Here is a 21,108-nt window from a genome sequence, read left to right on the forward strand (position 1 = left end):
TATCATTTTTCTCGGAACATAACGTAAGCAACCTTTTTGCTCATAATTTTTATCTTGGATTACTTTCAATAGCAGTAGTTTTTTATTAATTGTTTGGCTGTATATTTTTCTCGTTGATATTGGAATAATTGTAATATGTTATAATGTTAAGAAGAAAGAAAATGTTTTTGATTTGATTGAGATTGCGACATTTCTAAATTAGGTGCCGGGTAGAAAATGCAAATTGAAACCTTTACTTGCATTGGCACAACTCTATTTGACCCATTAAATGGGTACAGGGTATTATCAACGCAAAACGGTACAAATTGGATAAAAAAAAAGAAGAAAATTATGTATCACATTTGCTGAGATACATTCGATATGCATACGTACATATATATATTTCCTAAAATGCAAATTGAAGAGTTTATTATATATAACTATATACATACAGACGAATATATAAATAAATATATATATATATATCTATATATATATTATATATACATATATGTATATGTTGCGGAAAAGTTGAAAGGATATTGAGAACAAAAAAGAAAAGAATAAAGAAAACGTTCCTTGATTCAGTCTATTTTTGCTTCGCAAACAAAAAATGGAAACAAATAAACATATATAAGTTAAGTTGTAGCTTCGATCTCTTCGATTATATCAATATGATTCCTTGCTTTATCTTTAGTTTCAAGAACTTCAACTTCTGCACTCTCTCTCTCTCTCTCTATTTTTTTTATCACTCATCTTAACGCTCTAAACAAGATACGCTTCAAATCCAATTCAATTCGAACTGTATAGATCCAAAAAGATTCATTTACAGTAAAGTGTAATTCATATTGTAATTGAATTGTAACGATATTTTAACCCACCATTTAGCTGATAAGCCTCCCCAGCTGAGAATGTTTAACGCGTTTGTAAATCGTAAATGTGAAAAACCCATTCCAAAACAATGACGAGGGAAGCAATGACATCTGATAAACAAGAGACGAGACGAGGTGTTTAACTCATATGAAATAATACAAATTGTGTGCAACAGTTGTTAAATATAAACATAAAGTACATATTTAATATGGATCTACACTGCGTTTCAAAAGTATACGGCACTTCAGAATTTGCAACCTTTTAGCAGTCTAACAGTCGGTCGTCAAAGTATTCTAAACTATAGATTAAAGATAAAAATGTGTTCGATTTTAACGTTTTTTTTTAGTTTTTCACAATTTTAGTCTTTAAACATTTATTTGACTTCGAACTTTTATTTTTTGTGTTATTTTTAAGTAGTAGATTATTTAGAATCTCTTTATAAATATATGAATATGTTGAAATTACTTTAAAGAAAAAAATTTAAAAAAGGGTATTTATTATTTTATCAATATTGTTTAAGAAAAATTGCAGCTCTAGATAGCTTTTACTTCCGGCTGTCAGCTATTAAAGTTGAAATTCCTAAATTTCGTAAAATTTTGAAAAACAGTGAATCTTTAATAAGTGCAAAAGTCCAACAACAAAATACGTTAGAGATTCCAAAACAAAAATGATGAAAAAGAGAACAGCAAATTATCAAATCTGTATTTATTGAAAGGAAATTCTACAAAATAAAAATAAAGATATATGTATATATGATAAGAATTGTGGAGCAATCCAGATGCAATCTATTTACAATACCACAAAAAAAAAAACACACAAAATCTAAATCTGAACCTGCATGGAAAATGATGGAGAAGAGCGACGTTAGAAGACAGATGCATATATTTAAGAAAAGCAAAAAGGAAAAAACCTTTAAATATGCAAAATAATAAAATAAAAAGGCTATCCTCCAAAGAAAAAAAAAAACAAAACAAAAACGTAAATAAATGAGGGGAGTGTTCCAAATTGCAGTCCAAAATATTTTTCGATCTATGTTAGCTGTTTGTTAAATGCCCTGTGCAAAGTGTGCAAGTGAGATGGCGATAGGCGGTATTCAAAGTAAAAAGATAACGTGCATACATTAAAAATGACAAAAAAAAAAACAAAAAAAAAATCGTTCAACAACAACAAAAAAAATGTTCTATTTGATGTTACAAATGAGAAAAATAAAATAATATTAATAAATGCAAAAGATATGTGAAAAACAAACAGCAGACACTGCGTCGTCTATTATTTATCCGTGATTAGCACTTTGAACAGGCCATTGAACCATATTTTGTTCCCCATCCAAAAGAGGGGGCGGAATCATAACACTTTGTGTACCAAACGAATCGTATAATTGAGTCTCTGCTTTGCTGATGTTGTGGCCTACTAATTGACATCTGTGTGTACTGTTCCACAACAAAACTGATAAGCAACGCAGCAGCACAGATCAGAGTCTCAGAGAGTCACATGAGGGCAAATCAGGCGACTGGAATTCACGGAATCACAGCGAACGAAGCTGGCTGCATGATCTTTAGCCGCACTTCAATCACATAGCATTTAAAGGGAATTATTGTGGATTGTTCATATAATTAGTTCGATTAATTTATTCACTAAGCTTTTCATTTGTCATTACATAGTTTGATAGTGGAAAGTTTTGAAGGCGTTATTACATGCACATTTGCATTTAAAGACATTTTGTTTAAAGAACATATTTGTTAAGTGTTTAAAGCTTGGGCAGACCAGCTGAAATGGAACTCTCAATGCCGCAGTGATCCTCGCCGCGCAGAATGCGGAAGAAACCATTGTCACCCCAGTCGGTGTTCCACGAGTTGCCAATGAGCCAATAGGGCACCTTGTTGTCACCCCAAACTCCCCAGCCGAGGATGCGAATAGCATGACCGCCCAATGCCCTACCATGGACATGCTGATACACACCGCTCTTGTACAATATCAGATCCTCGTATACGGTGAATGCGCCCTCAACGGGGCCATTTGTCAGGATTTCGCGTTGAATATCAACCGGATTGCGATTGATCGAATACGATTTGGCACCATAATGCTTATCCTTGGCATAATCCACCGAATAGCTGGACTCACACTGATGCCTGCACTTTGGTGTGCTGCCCTGCGAGCATGGCGGACGAGTGCCATTCACATGATGTTCACATGGTGCAATTTCGTATGGTCGGCAACCCTAAAAATTGGTCATATATTAGATTCAAAGTAATTTCAATCAATCTCACAACCTCTTTACCTCTTTGGATTCATAGGAACCGCCACTGACGATGCCCTTGTGGGTCCAATAGCTCCAGGCGGCGCCGGGGAAGCCTCCGTTGCATCCAAAGCCGCAGGTGTGGCAACAGGACACCAGATCGTCAGCCGAAAAGTGGAAGTTGACCGTTGCATTGGAGTGTATGCACACCTGTAAATGTATATAAATCATTTCATAGTTGTTATACTTCATGTACATATAATTATAGATTATTTACATACTATAGAAATGACATTGCACCGATTATTCCTAGTTTTAATCATTATTGATATGCTTCAGCGATAATTATTAACTTAGGTTAACTTAATAATTTAAAAATTTTATTTTATTTACAATCATTATTCATCATTTGATTCGTTTTACTCAATCGAAGTAAAAATAAAAAAACTTGAGCCTTGAAATTGCCTTACGATCCATTTCTAAATAAATGAAATAATATATATGTAGATACATATATGTATATATTTGAGTAATGTTTCAACTATGATTCATTTCGGTAATTTAATCATTATTAATAATTAAATTGATGATTTATATTTTTTCCCCCAGAAATATTAAATATATCATTTCCAAAGTCGAAGGCTCCAGCAGCCAGTTCTCTCTATTCTATTTAAATGTAGTATTATATACTAGATTTAATATAATAAAATAAAAAATAATTTCCATAAAAAAATTGGCTCTTCATAAGGATACAAATTACTGGATTAGACTTGAGTTGAGCAAAACAAATAAAATGAAAGAGAATTTGTAAGTTATTGTTCTTTACCAAAAGTGATGAGACTCGTATTTGTTATATTACTTTTTACTTTAAAGAAAACAACTAAAATCATAATCTTCGGAATAGTAGAAGTTTAAAAGAATAGTTTTGAGGTATTGCAAGTCTACTACATGATAAGTCCGTGGTGTTTATTTCTTTACTAAAATTATCATACTTAATCTCTGATATATTTGTGGTATAGTCAACAGTTTTAATGTAATTGCTATACTAATTGTGCAATTTTCTTTAATTTGCCCAAAAAAATAAACAATTATAATCATTCTCAATCCCTGACAAATGCATATATAGTATAGTCAACAGTTTTACGGTCTAAACAAAGAGATGTTAAAAACACACACAAAGCGTGCAACGCAATAATTGTATGGAAATCGATAAGCAAAACACAATGCGATAAGCATCACAGTTGCTGCGTCATCCGCCATTGTTATTGTTATTGTTAATTGTTGCCACTTGGGGGGAGTTTTTTTCATTTTTTTTTTTTGTTTTGTACTTACACGATCCGACATTGCTTCAACAGCACCAAAGGCCCAGCAGGATCCGCAGGAGCCTTGATCACGGATTTCACCAATTGTTGGACAATTTGGCCAAGCTGTGCGTGCATCGAACTCTTCCGGTAAATCGCCGCCATCGCTTTCAGTTAGTTCGGGCATCACATGACGCTTATCCGGCAGCTGGAATTTATGCGCATCCGGATGGACGCCCATTAGACCGCGTATATGACGCTCGGACACGTCCTTGGCGAAATTGCGACCAGCCTGCAAAACAACAATAACAACAACAACAATAGAACAATAATCAGTAAAGTGTTTGCATTTCTGTGGTCACGTCATCAGCTAATTGAATTTAGTGCATATCTTCTATTATATTCATTTCACTTACCGTCCATGTTTCAGCCTTGTTCTTCACCAGCTCAATGAATTCATCGCTCAGCATATGCGGGTCATCCTGTCCAGCGGCGTTGGCCACCAAGGCCAACAACAGCGACACAGTCGCTATAAAGAATCGCATTCTAAACGCGGTGCCTGCTCTACGTCAAAATGGCGCTGACAAAGCAATTAAAAAAAAATTCTAGTCTAGCTTACGTCGTTTTCTTTTTTTTTTACTTTTTTGTTTTGCAATTGATAGTCAGCTAATTTCCGTGCTTTGTTTTGCGTGTGTTAAGAAGCGAATGCAAACTGCTGAGTGCAAACGATTTAAAAAACCATTTATACGCGTTATGTTGTTCGTTTCAAAGTTCCCGATAAGCGGCCATTGTTGTGTTTTCGAATTAGTGATGCGCGTATTGCGCTTATCGATAATACAGCTGGTAATAGAAATTGGTAAATCGATATATCGTTCGAATTCAAATCTTCATACTCTTTCGAGTTTTGTAATTAGTAACCAGCAAATTTCCGTGCTTTGTTTTGCATGTATCAAGAAGCGAATGAAGGTAATTTAATAATATAATATAATTGATGAGAGGCGAGTTTTTTGTTTTAATTTCAGTGATGAGCGTTTAGCCTTTATCGATACGTCAAGGCGCAGCTGACAATGGAAAAACTAAAATCGATGATACTCGGATTCAAAACAAAATTCGATTTCACATTAAATATTAATTTATTTTATAGATTACATATATAAAAAAAAACATGCCTATTTTTTTTCTACTTATACTCTAAAATAAACAACAAATTCTTTGACCTTAATGTGCTTACTTAATGTAATGTACATAGTTTATAGAAGTTTTTCATTCCTATTCCGTATTATCACAAGAGTGAACTTAAACATAGGGATTCCAATTGCTGCCATCCTCGGGCAGCAGATTATTCGTTATCAGCAATATAACATCAATGATCCACCATACACCAACGCCGCCCATTGTCAATAATTTGCCCACCGCCGTTCCCGTTTGGCCAAGACAAAAGCGGTCCATTCCCAGGAAACCCAACAACATGCTGTAGATTAATGTGGTGACAAAATAATGATCTGTATAGCGTACACAAGGAACACCGTCGCGGAAAAATGTACGTGCACCATAGCAATCGATATCCGTGTAAACCGTGCACTGGACTTTTGTATGCTCCACATCTTCGTAGGCGGAGCCACCGAAGCGTAGGCAGCCGTAACCTTTTTCCTGGCGGGCCGTGGCATTATTCCGATGATCGATGGGTTCCTTGCACTCCAGGAAGTCACGTGGCAAGAAGGAGCACATCACATTCGGTCCCAGGGGATTGAAAGTCGATGAAACTGAAGATGCAGATGCGGTATTTGAGGAACCCGCTTGCTGCTGTTGTGATGATGCAGATTGCGTTTGCACAGGAACAACCGATTGCACTGCAGTGCCGGAGACGCCCGTTTGGGGCTGTTCCTTATCGCTGCGCGCCTGTATCGCATGCGTGACAGGATTAATGATGAAAAATGAAACAAGCACGCTGTACAAAATTAGTTTTTGCTGCATTGTGCGCGATTTGTTGCTTTTGTTTTGTTCGATGCACCAAATACTGAAGATGTGCGAATATACAATAATAAACGCACATCGAAGGTGTTGAATGTTATCGATATTTCCAGTGAGTCTCTAGAATAACGTGTTTGCTTTATTAAATGCGCAATTTTGTTTTAATGTATATAAATAGAAGATATATGTTAAGTGAGTCAATAATCAGATTAAAAAAAAATCAGTCGTGAATGTAGAAAAATAAATTAAATTAAAAATAACATTTGAAAACATCTGCACCTTGTGGACGATTAAATTCAATAACGATAGCAAGTGATATCGATATTTCTTTAGCACAGTTAACAATCCGGCAGCGTCACTAGAACATGTTTGGTTTTATTATTAAATACGCGTTTTCTTTTTAAGTTGTGTCCCATTTATGTAAATAAAAACAAAATGAACGTTCATATTAATTGAAGCATTATTCATTATGCTGTCGTATATGCATACAAATAAATAAATTAATTCATTGGCAATAATGGAGATATTTGAAAATATTTGCCGCACTTGCGGCAACGATTGCCTCGACGCCATCAACATATTCGTGGACAGCGTCATGGTACAAGGGAAGAACGTGCCCATATCGGAGATAATCGCTGCCTGCACTCCGTCCTTTGCCTCGTTGCCGGCCGTCTATATGGACGACGATTATCCACAGCAAATATGCCGCGTGTGCATCAAGAAACTGATAATGGTCTATGAATTCAATAACAAATGGTTGGCGGCCCACAATGAATTCGCTGTAGCGCTGAAATTTGAACAGCGTCGCAATCGATCTCGAATCTCTTCATCTCAGGCGACAGCAGCTGTAACAGTAGCGGCAGCACCAACAACAACAACAGCAATCGATGCAAACGATCAGTTGATTGAGACAGATGATGATGAGAACTTTGTCTTCAAAACGGAACCCAATGAAGGTAAGAGCCACATATTGTTTTGTTTGCAAAATCTTCATTAATTCCTTTATTTTTCAGGTGGCGAAATGGAGATCATGAACCACGCACCACCCACAAACTATCACTGCGGTTTATGCGGGGAACCATTTCACACGGTGTCCGCATATCAAAAGCATCACAAAATCAGTCATCGTAATTGTGAATTCCTTTACTATACGCCTGGTCAATAAAAAAAATAGTGAAGAAACTATGTCCAAATGTAGAAATTAACTATAGTTTAGTTTTCTTTTTACTGTTTACTATTTACTATCGTTTGTTTTGCATTTGCGGCAGCGCGTTACGTTGGAGAACAACAAAAACAAAAACAAAAAAAAAACTATGAGGAGAAATTCACAGAGTTTGTTCTTGATGTTTAATCATCCTCGTCGTTGCGCACTTTCTGGGCACGCGGATCCGTGTCACGGAAGACGACATAGCCGAGCTTATAGCGACGATTATCACCATCCTTGGCATAGTAGTTAGCCACACCGACGCCAGCCATAACAAGACCAGCGATTGCCAAGACGGATCCGCCAACAATGTCGGGAATCTCGTTCCAGGCACGTTTTAACAGAGATGTGGAACCACGGGCCGCCGATGCTGACATTGTGTGGATGTGTCTGAAATAACGAAGAGGTCGCTGTAGTTCTTGTTTATGTATTTGTTAATTTATCCACATACTTGTTAAATAAAAATCGCGTTCAAGTTACACAACACAAGAGCAAGCTAGAATTTAGCGATGAACTCTTTGCTCTGACAGCTGTTTCTTGTTATCGATGCTATCGATAGCAAAGCAACGGCCTGCTTGTGAGAGGTAACATTTAAAAAATTGTTGAGAATATTATCATCAAATTTATTATATTACTTATTATTTAATATTATATCTAACTACAAGAATAGATTGTATTGTTAAATCAACCGGATATTTAAGGGAAATTCTTCTATCGATTGGTAATGTTAACTAGCGTTAAATATATTAACAGAATGCTCCTCATTTAAGAGAGCAAAATAACAGAACTATCGTTTGTGACCAATTCAAACATCGATGGCCCTATTACTGTTTTCAAACTGATTTTAAAATCTATGTTTTTAAGTCAAGCGTTGATGTTTGGACCGTTGAATAATATAAACATTCCTGTGAACTGAGTTTGATTTATTTTAAGTTGTATGCAGGCTTTTTCTTGTGAAAAAGAGGAGCACATAAAATAGTTTTCATTACATCGTTTACGGTCTTACTATGTTGTGTTCAAAATTTTGGAATGTTTATTGTACGTAAAATGGTGAATTGTGAAAACTCGTTTTGCGGTCACACTGTGCTACTGGGTTTTAAAAAGTCAGAGCATTAACATTTTTTTTTTAGTTTAATTCAGTGTTTATAGTGTGAATAATAATGGCAGCAGTACCAGGACGAGCTCTACATTATGTCTTCAAGATCGGGGATCGTGCCAAGAACGCGTTTTTCTTTCAGACCATTCTTGGAATGAAGGTAATATTTGGTCGTACCCATGATCGAGAATATTTACAACGTTGCAACAACTATCTAATTTGCAAGCCAGGTTATTTACCATACACATGCACCTGTGCGTGTGTGCGCTTGTGTGTGTGTGGCAGTTGTATGTATGCGTACAATATAATTACTTGAGAACTGACTTTCACAGTTGTTGCTTTTATCTCAACATGACTGGCAGCAATACTACAACAGTCATCACGATTTCAATCTGAACCAGACGTTTTATTAATAACTTAATGTAGTTAGATAAGCATTAAATTACAGTACTTGGGCCATTGCCTTCTTATCATATGATGTATTTATTAATCATTAGGTTTACCGTCACGAAGAGTTCACCGAGGGCTGCGAAGCGGAGTGTAATGGGTAACTATTACAATAATAGTAATTTTCAAATCATGTTAAAAATATATTATTTAATGCAGGCCCTATGACAATCGCTGGAGTAAAACAATGATTGGATATGGACCCGAGAGCACGAATTTCGTCTTCGAACTGACCTACAACTATGGTGTCAAGAGCTATGAAATTGGTAAAGTTGTTTTAGTATTTGTTCATTAATTATAAATGATAAAAATATCATTCTGTCCGTCAGTCGTTTTGTGCGTGCTCCGATCTCGATGATTGTAAGAAGTATACACTCGAGATTTGAATTGCGTAGTTCAAGTTTATCTTCAATCGCGCAAATCAAATCACGCAAAGTTTATACTTAGCCATTCTTTAATTCCCTATATCTCTCGAGTAGTCTAAATTTATAAAATGAATTGGCAAAATTTGGCTTTTAATTTAAATTTCAATTGATGTTTAGTTAATACTCAATGTTCTTTTGGTTACGGTATAATTTATATTAGTGTTAACATTTTAAATAAGTAATAATATGATTATCATGAAATTTATGGTATAACTATAATACTAATATTATCATCTTTTCTTTAGGCAACGACTTTGGAGGCGTAACAATCCATTCCAAGGATATTCTAGCCAAGGCCGCCGAGCATTCGTATCCAGTTGTGAAGCAAGACGGCCGTAATATTCTCGCCTCACCCGATGGCTACAAGTTCTATGTGGTTGAAAGTGCGCCCACTTCGGATCCGGTGCAAGAGGTTGAGATACACGTCAAAGATTTGGCCGCATCGCGTAAATATTGGCATGAGCTGCTCAAGATGAATGTGCTCGAGGAGAACGCGAAATCGGTGTTGCTCACCTATGGCTCGAATCAGGCATCGTTACGTCTCACACTGCTAACTGAGGCGTTGGATCGCGCCAAGGCCTATGGACGCATTGCCTTTGAAATACCTGGCGCCGCTCAGTTGCCACTATTCGAGGCTGTCAAGGCGGCTGGTGGCACAATTCTGAAGCCGTTGATACAGCTGGACACACCCGGCAAGGCCACAGTGTCTGTGATCATTTTGGCCGATCCCAATGATCATGAAATATGCTTTGTGGACAAAGAGGGCTTCACCGAGTTGTCGCAGCCTGATGCCACAGCTGGAGATCAGCTTGCGAAGTACATACTTAAGGATCCCTTCCAGGACAAACAATGATATTATTATTCCCATTGATGCACTGCTTGTTATACTATTGCAAAATTTGTTGAACCAACTCCCTCCCAAATACATTTTATACCATATATTTATATTTTATATGATGTATTATATCTATAATGTGATCTGCGTGGGCGATAATACAATACACAGAGAATCTCCACCCTAAAACAAATGTGATTTAAAATTTTGGGCGAGTATTTAAATAGATTTTTATCCTTTTTCTATTGTAGCTTTTAATATTTAAGTTTTAACTTTTATAATTCATACTTTTCTGATGCTTGATTTAATTTGCTATTCATATAGCAGCCTGTATAGGTTTTTATTGTTTTTCTTTTCACATTCCCTTCAATATTTCGTTGAGATTTAAACATTTTCGTTTTAAATTTTCACTTTGCACTTTTGTTTTTGGTTTTTTTTTAGTATTTCTACTTTGTTTTTGCATACTGCGCGTTTTATATAGCAAATTCAATGGGTAGCATTGATTCGGATATGATTACACCGGCGGGCGTTCTGGTGCCCCGTCTAAATCCGTGGGAGATAATGGATTGGCCATCGAAGCAACGTCGATCGATTTATCGCAGCTGGGCGCAACATTTCTCCATACAACGCTGCTACGGTGCGGCTCAAACGTATTTCGAGAAGTGCATCAACGAAAAGCCATCCGACGATGATTTTCGCACGCTTCTGATGCGAAACAAATTCAATCGCTCGATTGCCCGGCCGGAGGAGGCTTTGTTGGATAGCCAGAAGGCAGCAACACTTGTGGAGCCAGGCAATGCATCGGTCAATTTGTTGATGGCCGATGCATTGTATGATCTCAACAGGTTCGAGGATAACAAATTGTTGTTGCACGACAATCTGCGCGGCCAAGTGGGCACCACACAGCAGCCGTTCAAGCATCGTCTCACGATTGTGAATGAGAATTTCAAGGATAGCGTTGGCGACAGCATGAGTCCATTTCTGTTGCGAAATTCCGCCAAACTATCTTCCATCCATGAGCTAGTGTTGAAGCCGAAGAAACCAAGTGAGCCCATGCCTCGTTGGTTGGCCAATAAGAATCGCACTGAATGCGATGTCCAGAGTTTGGTCGAGAAGAATAATCGACGAATTTCACCGTTGGAGGCGGCGTGGCAGCAACGCAAAAAGAAATGCTTCTTTCAAACGTATTTGCACCGCTCCTGGGTTGATGTTGCATTCTTGAAATCACTTCGCGATAATCCCAATGTGGTGCTGGAAAACTATTTCAGCACCGCCGCCGAGCGGTTGAATATGATGAACAAAAGCTGTGAGCATCTCTCGAAATTCAGTCGCATGCTTCATGCCCGAAGTCCGATGTACAACGAGGCCTATGAGCGCATGGAATACGGCGAGAAGGCGGACAAATTCCATGAGGCCAACATGTTTCGGATACAGTATCAGACACGTCGAAATATGGTCTCCATATTGCGAACAATTACGGCTCTAAGGGCGCAAAATGATATACGAGTGCGTTAAGTATTGCAACCTCTTTGCATTTGATTGAAGCTTTTCACTAAGATGTTAATATTTCAGTTTATAGATTTTAAGATTTATCCTTTTAAGATTTTAAAATTTCAGGATTTTAAGATTTTAGGATTTTAGGATTTTTTGTTATGTTTGTTTTTTTTTCCCCAGTTTTCAGTTCTTTCTTTTGTACATCTTTCTTTCTGTCAGTTTCTTTCATTTGTGATAAAGATACTTCCATTTCTAATGTATATCTCAGTTTTTAGTGATTTTGTTAGCTTTCATTTAGATTTATTTTTAAAGGTACTTTGATGATGTTTTGAGATATCATAGCATAGGAAAGTATTAATATAGATTTTAATGTATTTCTTTACAAATAACTCTATTCTTTTCTGTTTGTTTCCCTTATTGTCTTAAAATTTAGAATAACAATAGAAATATATTAATTAATTTACAACTCCTCCGCACAGCGTCTTCGCAAATTCGTGGAGAAGACGATGGGCGAGTACAATGTACTAAAGACGACACGAGTGATGCCCTGGAAGATCGAGTTCATGAACGAAGTGTACAATCATCTGGCGTTGAGCCTGTGCGAAAGCTATCGTCTGCCAAAATCGAAGATATCGCCGTACGATAATAACTCCATGTGTCATCTGCTTGGCGTGTCGCCGTTGAAGCCCTCAGAGCAGCGAACTGTTGTCTTTGGTGATCGCTCCTCATACACGTATGAAGACAGCGGCGACGCCTTTGAGCAGGCCAAAGAGTTTAAGTAAGTTGTGCTCTACTTTTGATTTAATTAGTATAGTAGTGTAGTAGGTTAGGTATATTTGTAGTATTTTTGCGGTATATTAATTTGACACTGTTTTGCTTTTATTCAGAATGGATAGCGAGTATTTCACAGTCGAGCACACTCGACTCTAGTGTTCTTACTTGTTGTTTTATAAAACGATCTTTTCAATCATTTTTATACCCGCTACCCATAGGTAGAAGGGTATTATAACTTTGTGCCGGCAGGAAATGTATGTAAGAGGTAGAAGGAGGCATCTCCGATCCTATAAAGTATATATATTCTTGATCAGCATCAACAGCCGCGACGATCTAGCCATGTCCGTCTGTCTGTCTGTCCGTCTGTCAGTATGCACACCTAGATCTCAGAGACTATAAGTGATAGAGCTATAATTTTTTTTGACAGCATTTGTTATGTTTGCACGCAGATCAAGTTTGTTTTAAATTTTTTCCACGTCCACTTCCGCCCCCGCAAATCAACAAAAATGAAGCTAGAGTTTTGATATATACAATAATAACTATAGTAGTTGTGATTCCTGAATATTTGGTTGAATACGGCATTATATCGATATACCATTTGGTATATTGTTAGTATTTTTGGAATATTTTCAGAATAATACTGCAATATTTTGCTTTTATTCAAAATGGGTAGTAGGTATCTCACAGTCGAGCACACTCGACTTTAGCTTTCTTCCTTGCTTTAGATAGAGTTAAATATAAATTAAGATTTTGTTGCAAATATGTAAGTAAAATATTATTTGTATTTTCTACATTTAATAACCATTTTTGAATTAGTGTTTTTGGTTTTTTATAGCAAAAACTTTAAAATAGAGTATGTTAAAATAGTGCTGCAAAGCTTAAAAGTATAAATCATTTAAACTAAGATGTTGTACATTATTTGAAAAAATGGATCTTTTAAATTTTTCTTCACTATTTTTATTTATCTTTAAATTTTATGACGTTTTATTCTTTTCTCATTCTTTTTTATACGTTGTAGGCGCTCAAAATTAGCTCTGGAGAATCGTTTGTCATTCGCCAAGTTGGCCATCGAGCGCAGCTATTTGCTCTACGAGCTGGCCGATGTGCACATGGCACAGAATCAACAAGTGCGTTGTCTATTTTATGCACAGAAGTCCATCGCTGAGGCCAAGAAGTGCAATAGTAAAATTTGGGAATTCTTGGCCACAATGCAGCAGGCGAAATCGCATGCGATACTCTGCAAATTCGAGCGACAATCCGATGTCCTCGATGCTGCCTATCAGCTGGCCAAGGAACTGAAATCGCCGCAACTTTGCACCTTCATCGAACTGTGTCGCATGCTCAACAGGGATTACATGACATTGCGTAAAATGCTGCAGTTGGTGGCATCGAAGCGTCTGCGTAGTCGCCTTTCCAATCGATCCCTCACTGAAAAAGTCTAGCGGCGATGCAATCGAGCGAGTACTGTACAGGAATCTTACGTGACTTTCCTACTTTCTGCACAGCACTCGCTCTCTTGCCTCAAAGCGAACCTTTTTTTCAGCATTCGATTTTTAGCAAATTATCAAAATAACAAAAAAACTAAATTTTAATTTAAACATCGCATCATATAAAAATAAATTATTGAACTGAAATAAAATGAGTTGAATAGAGTTTTAAATTCATTTTGAATGTCCTTATAACATCATTTATTAAATGTTTCATACTTAGTTAAGGAATAATTTATTTTTAATGATTACAATTCCGAATCTGTGTAGTGGGATTAACATTATACTTATTTGTAGTTTCATAAAATGGATTCCATAGTTTTAGATGTCACAAACAAGAAAGTTTGATCAAAATAATAAACAAGATTTTCATTGTATTGCAAAACGATTGTGTTGTATATATAATATAAACAAATACATAATTAATTTTGAATAAATCGATATCAACACAACAAAATAAATATTTTTATAGATTACTTATATTATTTAATTTGTATAATAATTAACAAAAAAAAAAACTTATTTTGTAGAATATAATTGGAAAACGATTAAAGTGGCGAAACAATTTTAAATGCCAAAAATCGGCCTACTTTTTACTCTATATCTAAATGCCTATAACAATATACCAAATATAGTATTCGGTATATTTTAGAATTTTTCAATATATATTGATATGGTATATTTTCAGCATATTTACGCACTGTTTTGCTTTTATTCAGAATGAGAAGCGGGTATCTCACTGTCGAGCAAACTCGACTTGTTTTCATATTTAGTTTTAAGTATTTATTTAACAACTTTGAACAAATTTTACATCAAATAAAATGAAATGAATTCATTCTTAATCCTAATGTAAACAATTATATAAAAATTGTGTTTAACAACTCTTCTAAATCTCTAAGCAATGCAAAAAATCAAATGAAATTATTATTACCATTTTTTTGGTATTTTTTCGTCACGAAAACTGTTCAAACTCCCCATAGTGCATTGCATGGTGTGTCTACGTGTGTGTGTGCGTGTGTGTGTGTGTGTGTGTGTGTGTGTGTGTGTGTGTGTGTGTGTGTGTGTGTGTGTGTGTGTGTGTGTGTGTGATAATGGCAATGGCAAATTGATGAAGGAAATCCGTCAATTTGCAGTTGCTAGTAGTATGTCATCTACAATATGTATGTATATAGTATATATAGTAAAGTATAGTATAAAATATATACTACTGTGTGTGTCTCATTGTTTTGCTGTGTGGCAATCTTATGTGCAGCATTGAGCACGTAACGGTAACAAGTGCAATATTAAAAACTATTTAATATTTGATGCCAGCTTTTGACACTTTTTAATATTTATTAGTATGCCAAATGCAATGCACTTGACTCCATTCAAATTCGTAGTTGTCGCGTGCGCTCTCTCTCTCTCTCTCTCTCTCTCTCTGTCTCTCTCTCTCTTCAATACGAGTATACTATATGGTATGTGTATGGTATATTTAGTATTGCTGTAGTATATTGGGGTAGGCAAATGGGGACTTGTTTTTCCATCGATGAATTGTCGTCGCATGTTTGGCTGGCCGAAACGACCCTAAATGGCCCAAAACGACAAGTTGGCTGACTCGATGGCTGACGAGCGCTTCATTTGTCGCATGCTACGCGGCCGCAAATATGCAAAAGAGCAAAATGCGTCAATAAATGCAGAATGCTGCACTTGCAAACCAACAACAGCAGCAACAACAACAGCGAGCAGTGCGAATGAAAAACGTGCTGAAAAAAAGTTTTATTGTGTCAATGCTGCTGACAGAGATAGCAACAACAGCAGCCAGAAAGAGAGCAAGCGAACGTACACAGTGGAACAAAACAAAATGCAAACTGTGTTTTATACTCGCATGTGTGTGTGTGTGTGTCTGTATTTGTAGCTCATTATGCCATGCTGCCATTAAAAATGCACAAAAAAGTACAGAAAAAAAAGAAATGCTAATCGAAATTGTCACAGAGAAAGAGAGCGAGAGGATTCGATCCAATGCCGTGTCGTGGCCAGTCGTCAATGTGGCTCCATTTTGTGCCGTTCTTCAATCTGTTGCCAAAAGGCAACACACACAAACAAACATACACACACACACAGACATTTTCCACCTGCCAGTTATGTACAAAAGCGGCCAACCTTATTGGCCAAAATTGAGGTCAACACAAGAAGGTCGCCACGACTCGACTCGACTCGACTTGCAACTTGCAACTTGCAAGTCGATTCAACTCAACTCAAAGCTGACGGTGACGGCCACGATAACAGCGCAAATAATTGGCCACGGCAACCCAAAAAGAGAGCAAGAGAGCGAGACTCAAATTGCATTGAACGTTAAGGTTGGTTTTCGTTCAACGTTTCCTCAACTTTTCTGCAACGTGCAAAACGCCAAGACAACTCACACAATTACTATATTCTACTTACAAACAAACATACATTCATACATACATGCATACATATATTTATATGTACATATATTCATCAATTATCTATCGGCTATTACGTTATTTAATTCTTGTCTCTCAACAAGAAATATTGTGGGTCAATGACACAGTCGCAAATTCTTGGTACTGTAATTGAAACGTTTGCAAGCCAAGCAAATATCCTTGACTACAATTCAAATTGTGTAATATATGTTATTAGAATGTAATTCTGATTGTTTCTTTGTTTCTTTTAAAATATATTAATATTAATTTGAAAGAACGATTACGAACAAAATAGGTAAATACATGAAAGCTTGTTGAAGACTGGAAAGTCAAAATTAATTGAATTATGTTATGCTACAAAATTTTCAAAACAAAAATTTCTTCAAAATGACTTTCAGCAGTCTATAAATCGATGAATAAATATCATCAAAACAGACTATCTTTAAAAATAAAAACATAATTCTTAGCAAAATTCTAACTCAAGTAATTAGTTAGGCAAACAAAGTTGTAGATTAAAAAGCAAACATTTTTAAAAGACATTTTTATTTAAGGAATGCAAAAAAGAGTTTCTTTAACGTCTCCTCCAATTAATTGCTTAAATATAATAATACAATAAATTCTATATTACTAGATTTAAGCGATAGCATTCATGTTTTTTTTAATTAAGAAAAACGTATTCCTTGGCAGTATGTTGTATAGATATAATAATATAATACTCAATTAATTTATTTAATCGACAAAACTAAATTTTTTTTATATAAAGAAAACATTTCGTTTGTTAAGTCTAGTAGATATTGTAGCATGTATTTCATGTAGTTGTTGTTCATTCATTCTAAACGATGTCTGAGGTCCCATGGTTGAAATTTTTGTTTGCTTTGTAAAGAAAATTCGTTGTTTACTTCAGATTGTAGTAATGAATTTAAGAATTTTGGGTTTTGCAAAATCAAGTACTTTATTTTTTATACCTCTAACATCGCTTCGGCTAAAATTCTGATTTTGTTTTTTTTAACTTATTTGATATTAATGTAGGTACAAAATTCATAGGTACGATTATGTTTAATGGTTGATATGATGTACATCTCTATATTTTAGTCTCTCTCTCCTTTTCTTTCAGCGCGTTTAAACTTTTGATAGCTCTTTACACATTATTTGTTGTTTTCTTCAAAGACCTCAATTGCTTTTGTACCTGTTACTTTTATAGCATCAATAACATTTTTACCTCTACTCAAAACATATATTTATGGACGCATTTTATTTTTGAAGGAATCGAAAACATTTGAGTGATTGCCATTATTGAGTGACTGCCTGACATATGCCTTTTAAATAATCGAACTTATTGACTATTTTTATAGAGTTTACCAAGAAATAAATTGATAAATTTATTTACTTAACCAACAACTTTACCAACTAGTACAATGTTCTAATTAAAATGAGTATTTATTTTCATAAACATTTAACATAATTTTTGTGTGTTTTTTTTGATTTCCTTTTATTTGCATTTCTTGCCAGAGTTCCACGTAATATTCTATTTATTTCACTTTATTTTCCACTTTTTCCACTGAGCAAATCAACTATGTATGGCATGTGTTTTTTTGGTTTTTGGGTGTTGAATGCAGGAGGAAAGCGAGAGAGAGAGAGAGAGAGAGAGAGAAAGAGAGAGTAGACTGAGAGGTCAAAACTACTAATTTACGACTGGCCGAATGTTTCCTGGGAAGACTCTCTAAAGACTGCGGCAATTGTTGACCCTCTCGTAGTGCGCACAGCGCAGTTAAATGGAAGCGGGCCATCAACAGCAATAACAAAATAACGCAAAACTAACCGCGGCCAAACTGCTCGATTATAATATACTCAGCAATGCTGTGCAAAGGATTCGTAAACGAATTTATTAAGTATACTATATATACTATATATACATATACTACTACATATATACCATAGGTATTACGTTTTTTTTTAAAAATACCATTTTGATTTAGGAAATTAGGTTTAGAAACTCGATGATGCAATGCAGTGGATATTAATAAATATAATAAGTATACGATATTAGTTTTATGTATAAGTTAAGTATAAGCATACATATTATATTTTAATAAATATATTAAGTGTACAATATTAGTCTTAAGTATAAGCTAATTATAAATTAATGTATTAATTATACGTATATATTTTTAAAATATATGTATATATTGAGTATACGATGTGATTCTTAATAAATATTGAAAAAATACAATGTAATTTTAGGAAAATTACATTAAAAACTTTTAAACTATATTTAGAGCCTTAATAAACTAATGTTTTTCATAATTCGAAAGTATTATAAGAAGCTAAATTACGTATACGTTATGGAAATTAAAGTATAAACGGTATGACAGCGCATTCATTTCTTAAACTTATATATTAGGTATACGATATTATTATGAATTAGTTTATTAAGAATTCCGTATTAGTTTTAAGTATACGTTAAAAATAAATTATTATATTAACAATATGTACATGTGCATATATTTCTTAATTAATAGATTAGACAAGCAAAATATACACAGCGCGTACATTTAAAAGCTTGTATTGCAAGTATACTATATAATTATACATAATTTTTTAAATTAAGTTTAAGTTGATCAAATTTTACATTAAAATATTAAGTATACGTGTATTACTTTTAGTAAATATATATATTAAGTATTCGATACTGTTTGATGGTATGTATATGTTAAGAAAACTAAAAATATATACTTAACAAGTTTATAATTTTATTACTAATAAACGCATACATATATAATTTGCTATAAATATATTAAGTATACGATGTGAATATAATTAAAAATACGAAATTTGTCTAAGGTATATGATAAGAAATTTAAAAAAAATACTCGGTAAGTTTACGATTTTATTACAAATAATTGTATTAAGTATACGTTATTATGATAAAGTTATTAAATTTTTAATGTTGCAGCGAATTTATTAAACACACATTGTTTCGTGACACATTACTGACTAAGAATCAATAATAAACTCCCAAAAATGCATTCACTAAAATAATTTCAGCTAACATAACATTTAAATTTAACTTATTTAAAGTTGAGAAATAACACAGTTTTAAATTATAAAAATGAGTGCTATGAAGTAGTAAATAAAATTCACAGCTGAATGTGGCTTAATATGCAAAATTTATAAAAAGCAGCTACTTTTTGCCATTTGCAACTTTATTCGAGGGTATGCGAATATATTGCAAGTAAACCATCAGAATAAAATGTCCAAAAACAAAAGTATGTGCGGGAATAATGCAAAACATACAAACTATATACATATATATACACATATGTATACATGAATAGGTATGGATAGTTGAAGGCATGGTCAGCATTAAGTGTCCCCAATAGGCGCATGCGATGCATTAGGCTCAGTTGGAGCACTCGGACGCCCTCAGCACAATCAATGGACCCCACCAAGGTGCCATTAGATTGTACAAACAATAATAGCAGCTGGCTTTGGCTTGAGCGATGTGAATGTGAATGTGAAATGCGAATGCGAATGTGAATGTGAATGCGAATGTGGTGGCTGTGGATATGGGATGCAGCAAAACAAATAAAATTAAATTATTATGTAGAATGCAAATAAAATTCTAGTACTTAGCATGCAAATCGAATAACAAATCGACTACAGAGATATGTATGAGACAGACAGACGGACGGACGGACAGACGGACATGAACACGAATTGAGACACCCCGACACTGACAACGTTTAAGAGAAAGACAGAGAGTGTGAGAGGGGGAGAGAAGTGAAACCAAGACTGAGACAGGAGCAGTCATAAAACGTTATGAGTAATCACAGACGCATAGCTAACAACAAAAACAATAACAACATCAACAACAAGAACTAGAAAATAACCGAGCCAAGTCCAAGTTCGATATGCTGACAAGCAAATACGCTTTCATTTCTGGCCTTTTTATACAGCAAATTAAAAAATCTTATTAAAAAAATAATATAAAAATACAAATAAAGATTCTAGTAATCATTTGCTTAAATTTATACATATATATTCTTAAGAAAATAATACAGTAAAGTTGCAATGAATAAATTTCTTCATTGATATAAATTAATTATACAATTTATACATAATGCACTTAAGAAAATGCTAAAATATAATTTCAATGAATACATTTTGATTATGATATAAAATAAAAACACAAAAATTCAAATAATAAATAAAATAGAATAATATGTAATATTCAAAATATATTTCAAAAATGAAATCTTATGAGTTTTGCTACATAAATTAAATTAAAATTAATTATATTTCTTATACTACAATCAAAAGCTCAGAATTCTTTTAAACCAAATTTTAAGAAATAAATGGTGGTGTTAAAGTATAAATATATTAAAAATTATATAAAAAAAATTTTTTTTCTTAAAAACATATTATTTATTTTCATGTTTCTCAAAAGTGTTAATGTACTTTGTATTTCAAATATACAGCGGCTAAATTGAAAATAGTTCCACTTTTGAAAATTCGACTGTTTAAAAAATTGCACTAAAATATAATGGCTCATAGCAAATCTGA

The 21,108-nt window shown here is 34.5% G+C and overlaps 6 protein-coding genes across 6 annotated transcripts; 3 read left to right on the forward strand and 3 right to left on the reverse strand.

Annotated features, from left to right (window-relative positions):
- Positions 1-2,453: 2,453 nt before the first annotated feature.
- LOC132797024 (cathepsin B) lies at positions 2,454-5,154 on the reverse strand. The gene is made up of 4 exons (XM_060808441.1): positions 4,806-5,154; positions 4,421-4,681; positions 3,131-3,298; positions 2,454-3,070 (listed from the first exon to the last, which is right to left on the reverse strand). Exons 1-4 carry the CDS (start codon positions 4,932-4,934, stop codon positions 2,600-2,602), a joined length of 1,029 nt encoding a protein of 342 aa, XP_060664424.1. The 5' UTR covers positions 4,935-5,154; the 3' UTR covers positions 2,454-2,599.
- Positions 5,155-5,542: 388 nt separating this feature from the next.
- LOC132797025 (TM2 domain-containing protein CG11103) lies at positions 5,543-6,421 on the reverse strand. Its single transcript, XM_060808442.1, has one exon. The coding sequence runs from the start codon at positions 6,361-6,363 to the stop codon at positions 5,686-5,688; it is 678 nt and encodes a 225-aa protein (XP_060664425.1). The 5' UTR covers positions 6,364-6,421; the 3' UTR covers positions 5,543-5,685.
- Positions 6,422-6,693: 272 nt separating this feature from the next.
- LOC132797026 (uncharacterized) lies at positions 6,694-7,565 on the forward strand. Its single transcript, XM_060808443.1, has 2 exons — positions 6,694-7,316; positions 7,374-7,565. The coding sequence occupies exons 1-2, from the start codon at positions 6,878-6,880 to the stop codon at positions 7,523-7,525; spliced, it is 591 nt and encodes a 196-aa protein (XP_060664426.1). The 5' UTR covers positions 6,694-6,877; the 3' UTR covers positions 7,526-7,565.
- On the reverse strand, positions 7,554-8,125 carry LOC132797027 (uncharacterized). Its single transcript, XM_060808444.1, has 2 exons — positions 8,016-8,125; positions 7,554-7,954 (listed from the first exon to the last, which is right to left on the reverse strand). Exon 2 carries the CDS (start codon positions 7,939-7,941, stop codon positions 7,708-7,710), a length of 234 nt encoding a protein of 77 aa, XP_060664427.1. The 5' UTR covers positions 7,942-7,954; positions 8,016-8,125; the 3' UTR covers positions 7,554-7,707.
- Positions 8,126-8,638: 513 nt separating this feature from the next.
- LOC132796043 (glyoxalase 1) lies at positions 8,639-10,565 on the forward strand. The gene is made up of 4 exons (XM_060807059.1): positions 8,639-8,820; positions 9,158-9,207; positions 9,267-9,373; positions 9,778-10,565. Exons 1-4 carry the CDS (start codon positions 8,725-8,727, stop codon positions 10,383-10,385), a joined length of 861 nt encoding a protein of 286 aa, XP_060663042.1. The 5' UTR covers positions 8,639-8,724; the 3' UTR covers positions 10,386-10,565.
- Positions 10,566-10,755: 190 nt separating this feature from the next.
- LOC132796042 (uncharacterized) lies at positions 10,756-14,286 on the forward strand. The gene is made up of 3 exons (XM_060807058.1): positions 10,756-11,873; positions 12,341-12,639; positions 13,654-14,286. The coding sequence occupies exons 1-3, from the start codon at positions 10,857-10,859 to the stop codon at positions 14,075-14,077; spliced, it is 1,740 nt and encodes a 579-aa protein (XP_060663041.1). The 5' UTR covers positions 10,756-10,856; the 3' UTR covers positions 14,078-14,286.
- The last annotated feature ends 6,822 nt before the right edge of the window (positions 14,287-21,108 follow it).

The sequence above is a fragment of the Drosophila nasuta genome, chromosome X, assembly GCF_023558535.2.
Source record: "Drosophila nasuta strain 15112-1781.00 chromosome X, ASM2355853v1, whole genome shotgun sequence".
Lineage (NCBI taxonomy): Eukaryota > Metazoa > Arthropoda > Insecta > Diptera > Drosophilidae > Drosophila > Drosophila nasuta.

Excerpts from the sequence above, each read along its gene's own strand:
- LOC132797024 (XM_060808441.1), bottom strand. The coding sequence starts at position 4,934 with ATGCGATTCTTTATAGCGACTGTGTCGCTGTTGTTGGCCTTGGTGGCC. Across the intron at positions 4,682-4,805 it reads ACAAGGCTGAAACATGGACG|GCTGGTCGCAATTTCGCCAA; the intron begins GTAAGTGAAATG and ends GTTGTTTTGCAG. Across the intron at positions 3,299-4,420 it reads TTGAAGCAATGTCGGATCGT|GTGTGCATACACTCCAATGC; the intron begins GTAAGTACAAAA and ends ATACATTTACAG.
- LOC132797025 (XM_060808442.1), bottom strand. The coding sequence starts at position 6,363 with ATGCAGCAAAAACTAATTTTGTACAGCGTGCTTGTTTCATTTTTCATC.
- LOC132797026 (XM_060808443.1), top strand. The coding sequence starts at position 6,878 with ATGGAGATATTTGAAAATATTTGCCGCACTTGCGGCAACGATTGCCTC. Across the intron at positions 7,317-7,373 it reads CAAAACGGAACCCAATGAAG|GTGGCGAAATGGAGATCATG; the intron begins GTAAGAGCCACA and ends TTTATTTTTCAG.
- LOC132797027 (XM_060808444.1), bottom strand. The coding sequence starts at position 7,941 with ATGTCAGCATCGGCGGCCCGTGGTTCCACATCTCTGTTAAAACGTGCC.
- LOC132796043 (XM_060807059.1), top strand. The coding sequence starts at position 8,725 with ATGGCAGCAGTACCAGGACGAGCTCTACATTATGTCTTCAAGATCGGG. Across the intron at positions 9,208-9,266 it reads TGCGAAGCGGAGTGTAATGG|GCCCTATGACAATCGCTGGA; the intron begins GTAACTATTACA and ends TATTTAATGCAG. Across the intron at positions 9,374-9,777 it reads TGTCAAGAGCTATGAAATTG|GCAACGACTTTGGAGGCGTA; the intron begins GTAAAGTTGTTT and ends TCTTTTCTTTAG.
- LOC132796042 (XM_060807058.1), top strand. The coding sequence starts at position 10,857 with ATGGGTAGCATTGATTCGGATATGATTACACCGGCGGGCGTTCTGGTG. Across the intron at positions 11,874-12,340 it reads GGGCGCAAAATGATATACGA|CGTCTTCGCAAATTCGTGGA; the intron begins GTGCGTTAAGTA and ends TCCTCCGCACAG. Across the intron at positions 12,640-13,653 it reads GAGCAGGCCAAAGAGTTTAA|GCGCTCAAAATTAGCTCTGG; the intron begins GTAAGTTGTGCT and ends TATACGTTGTAG.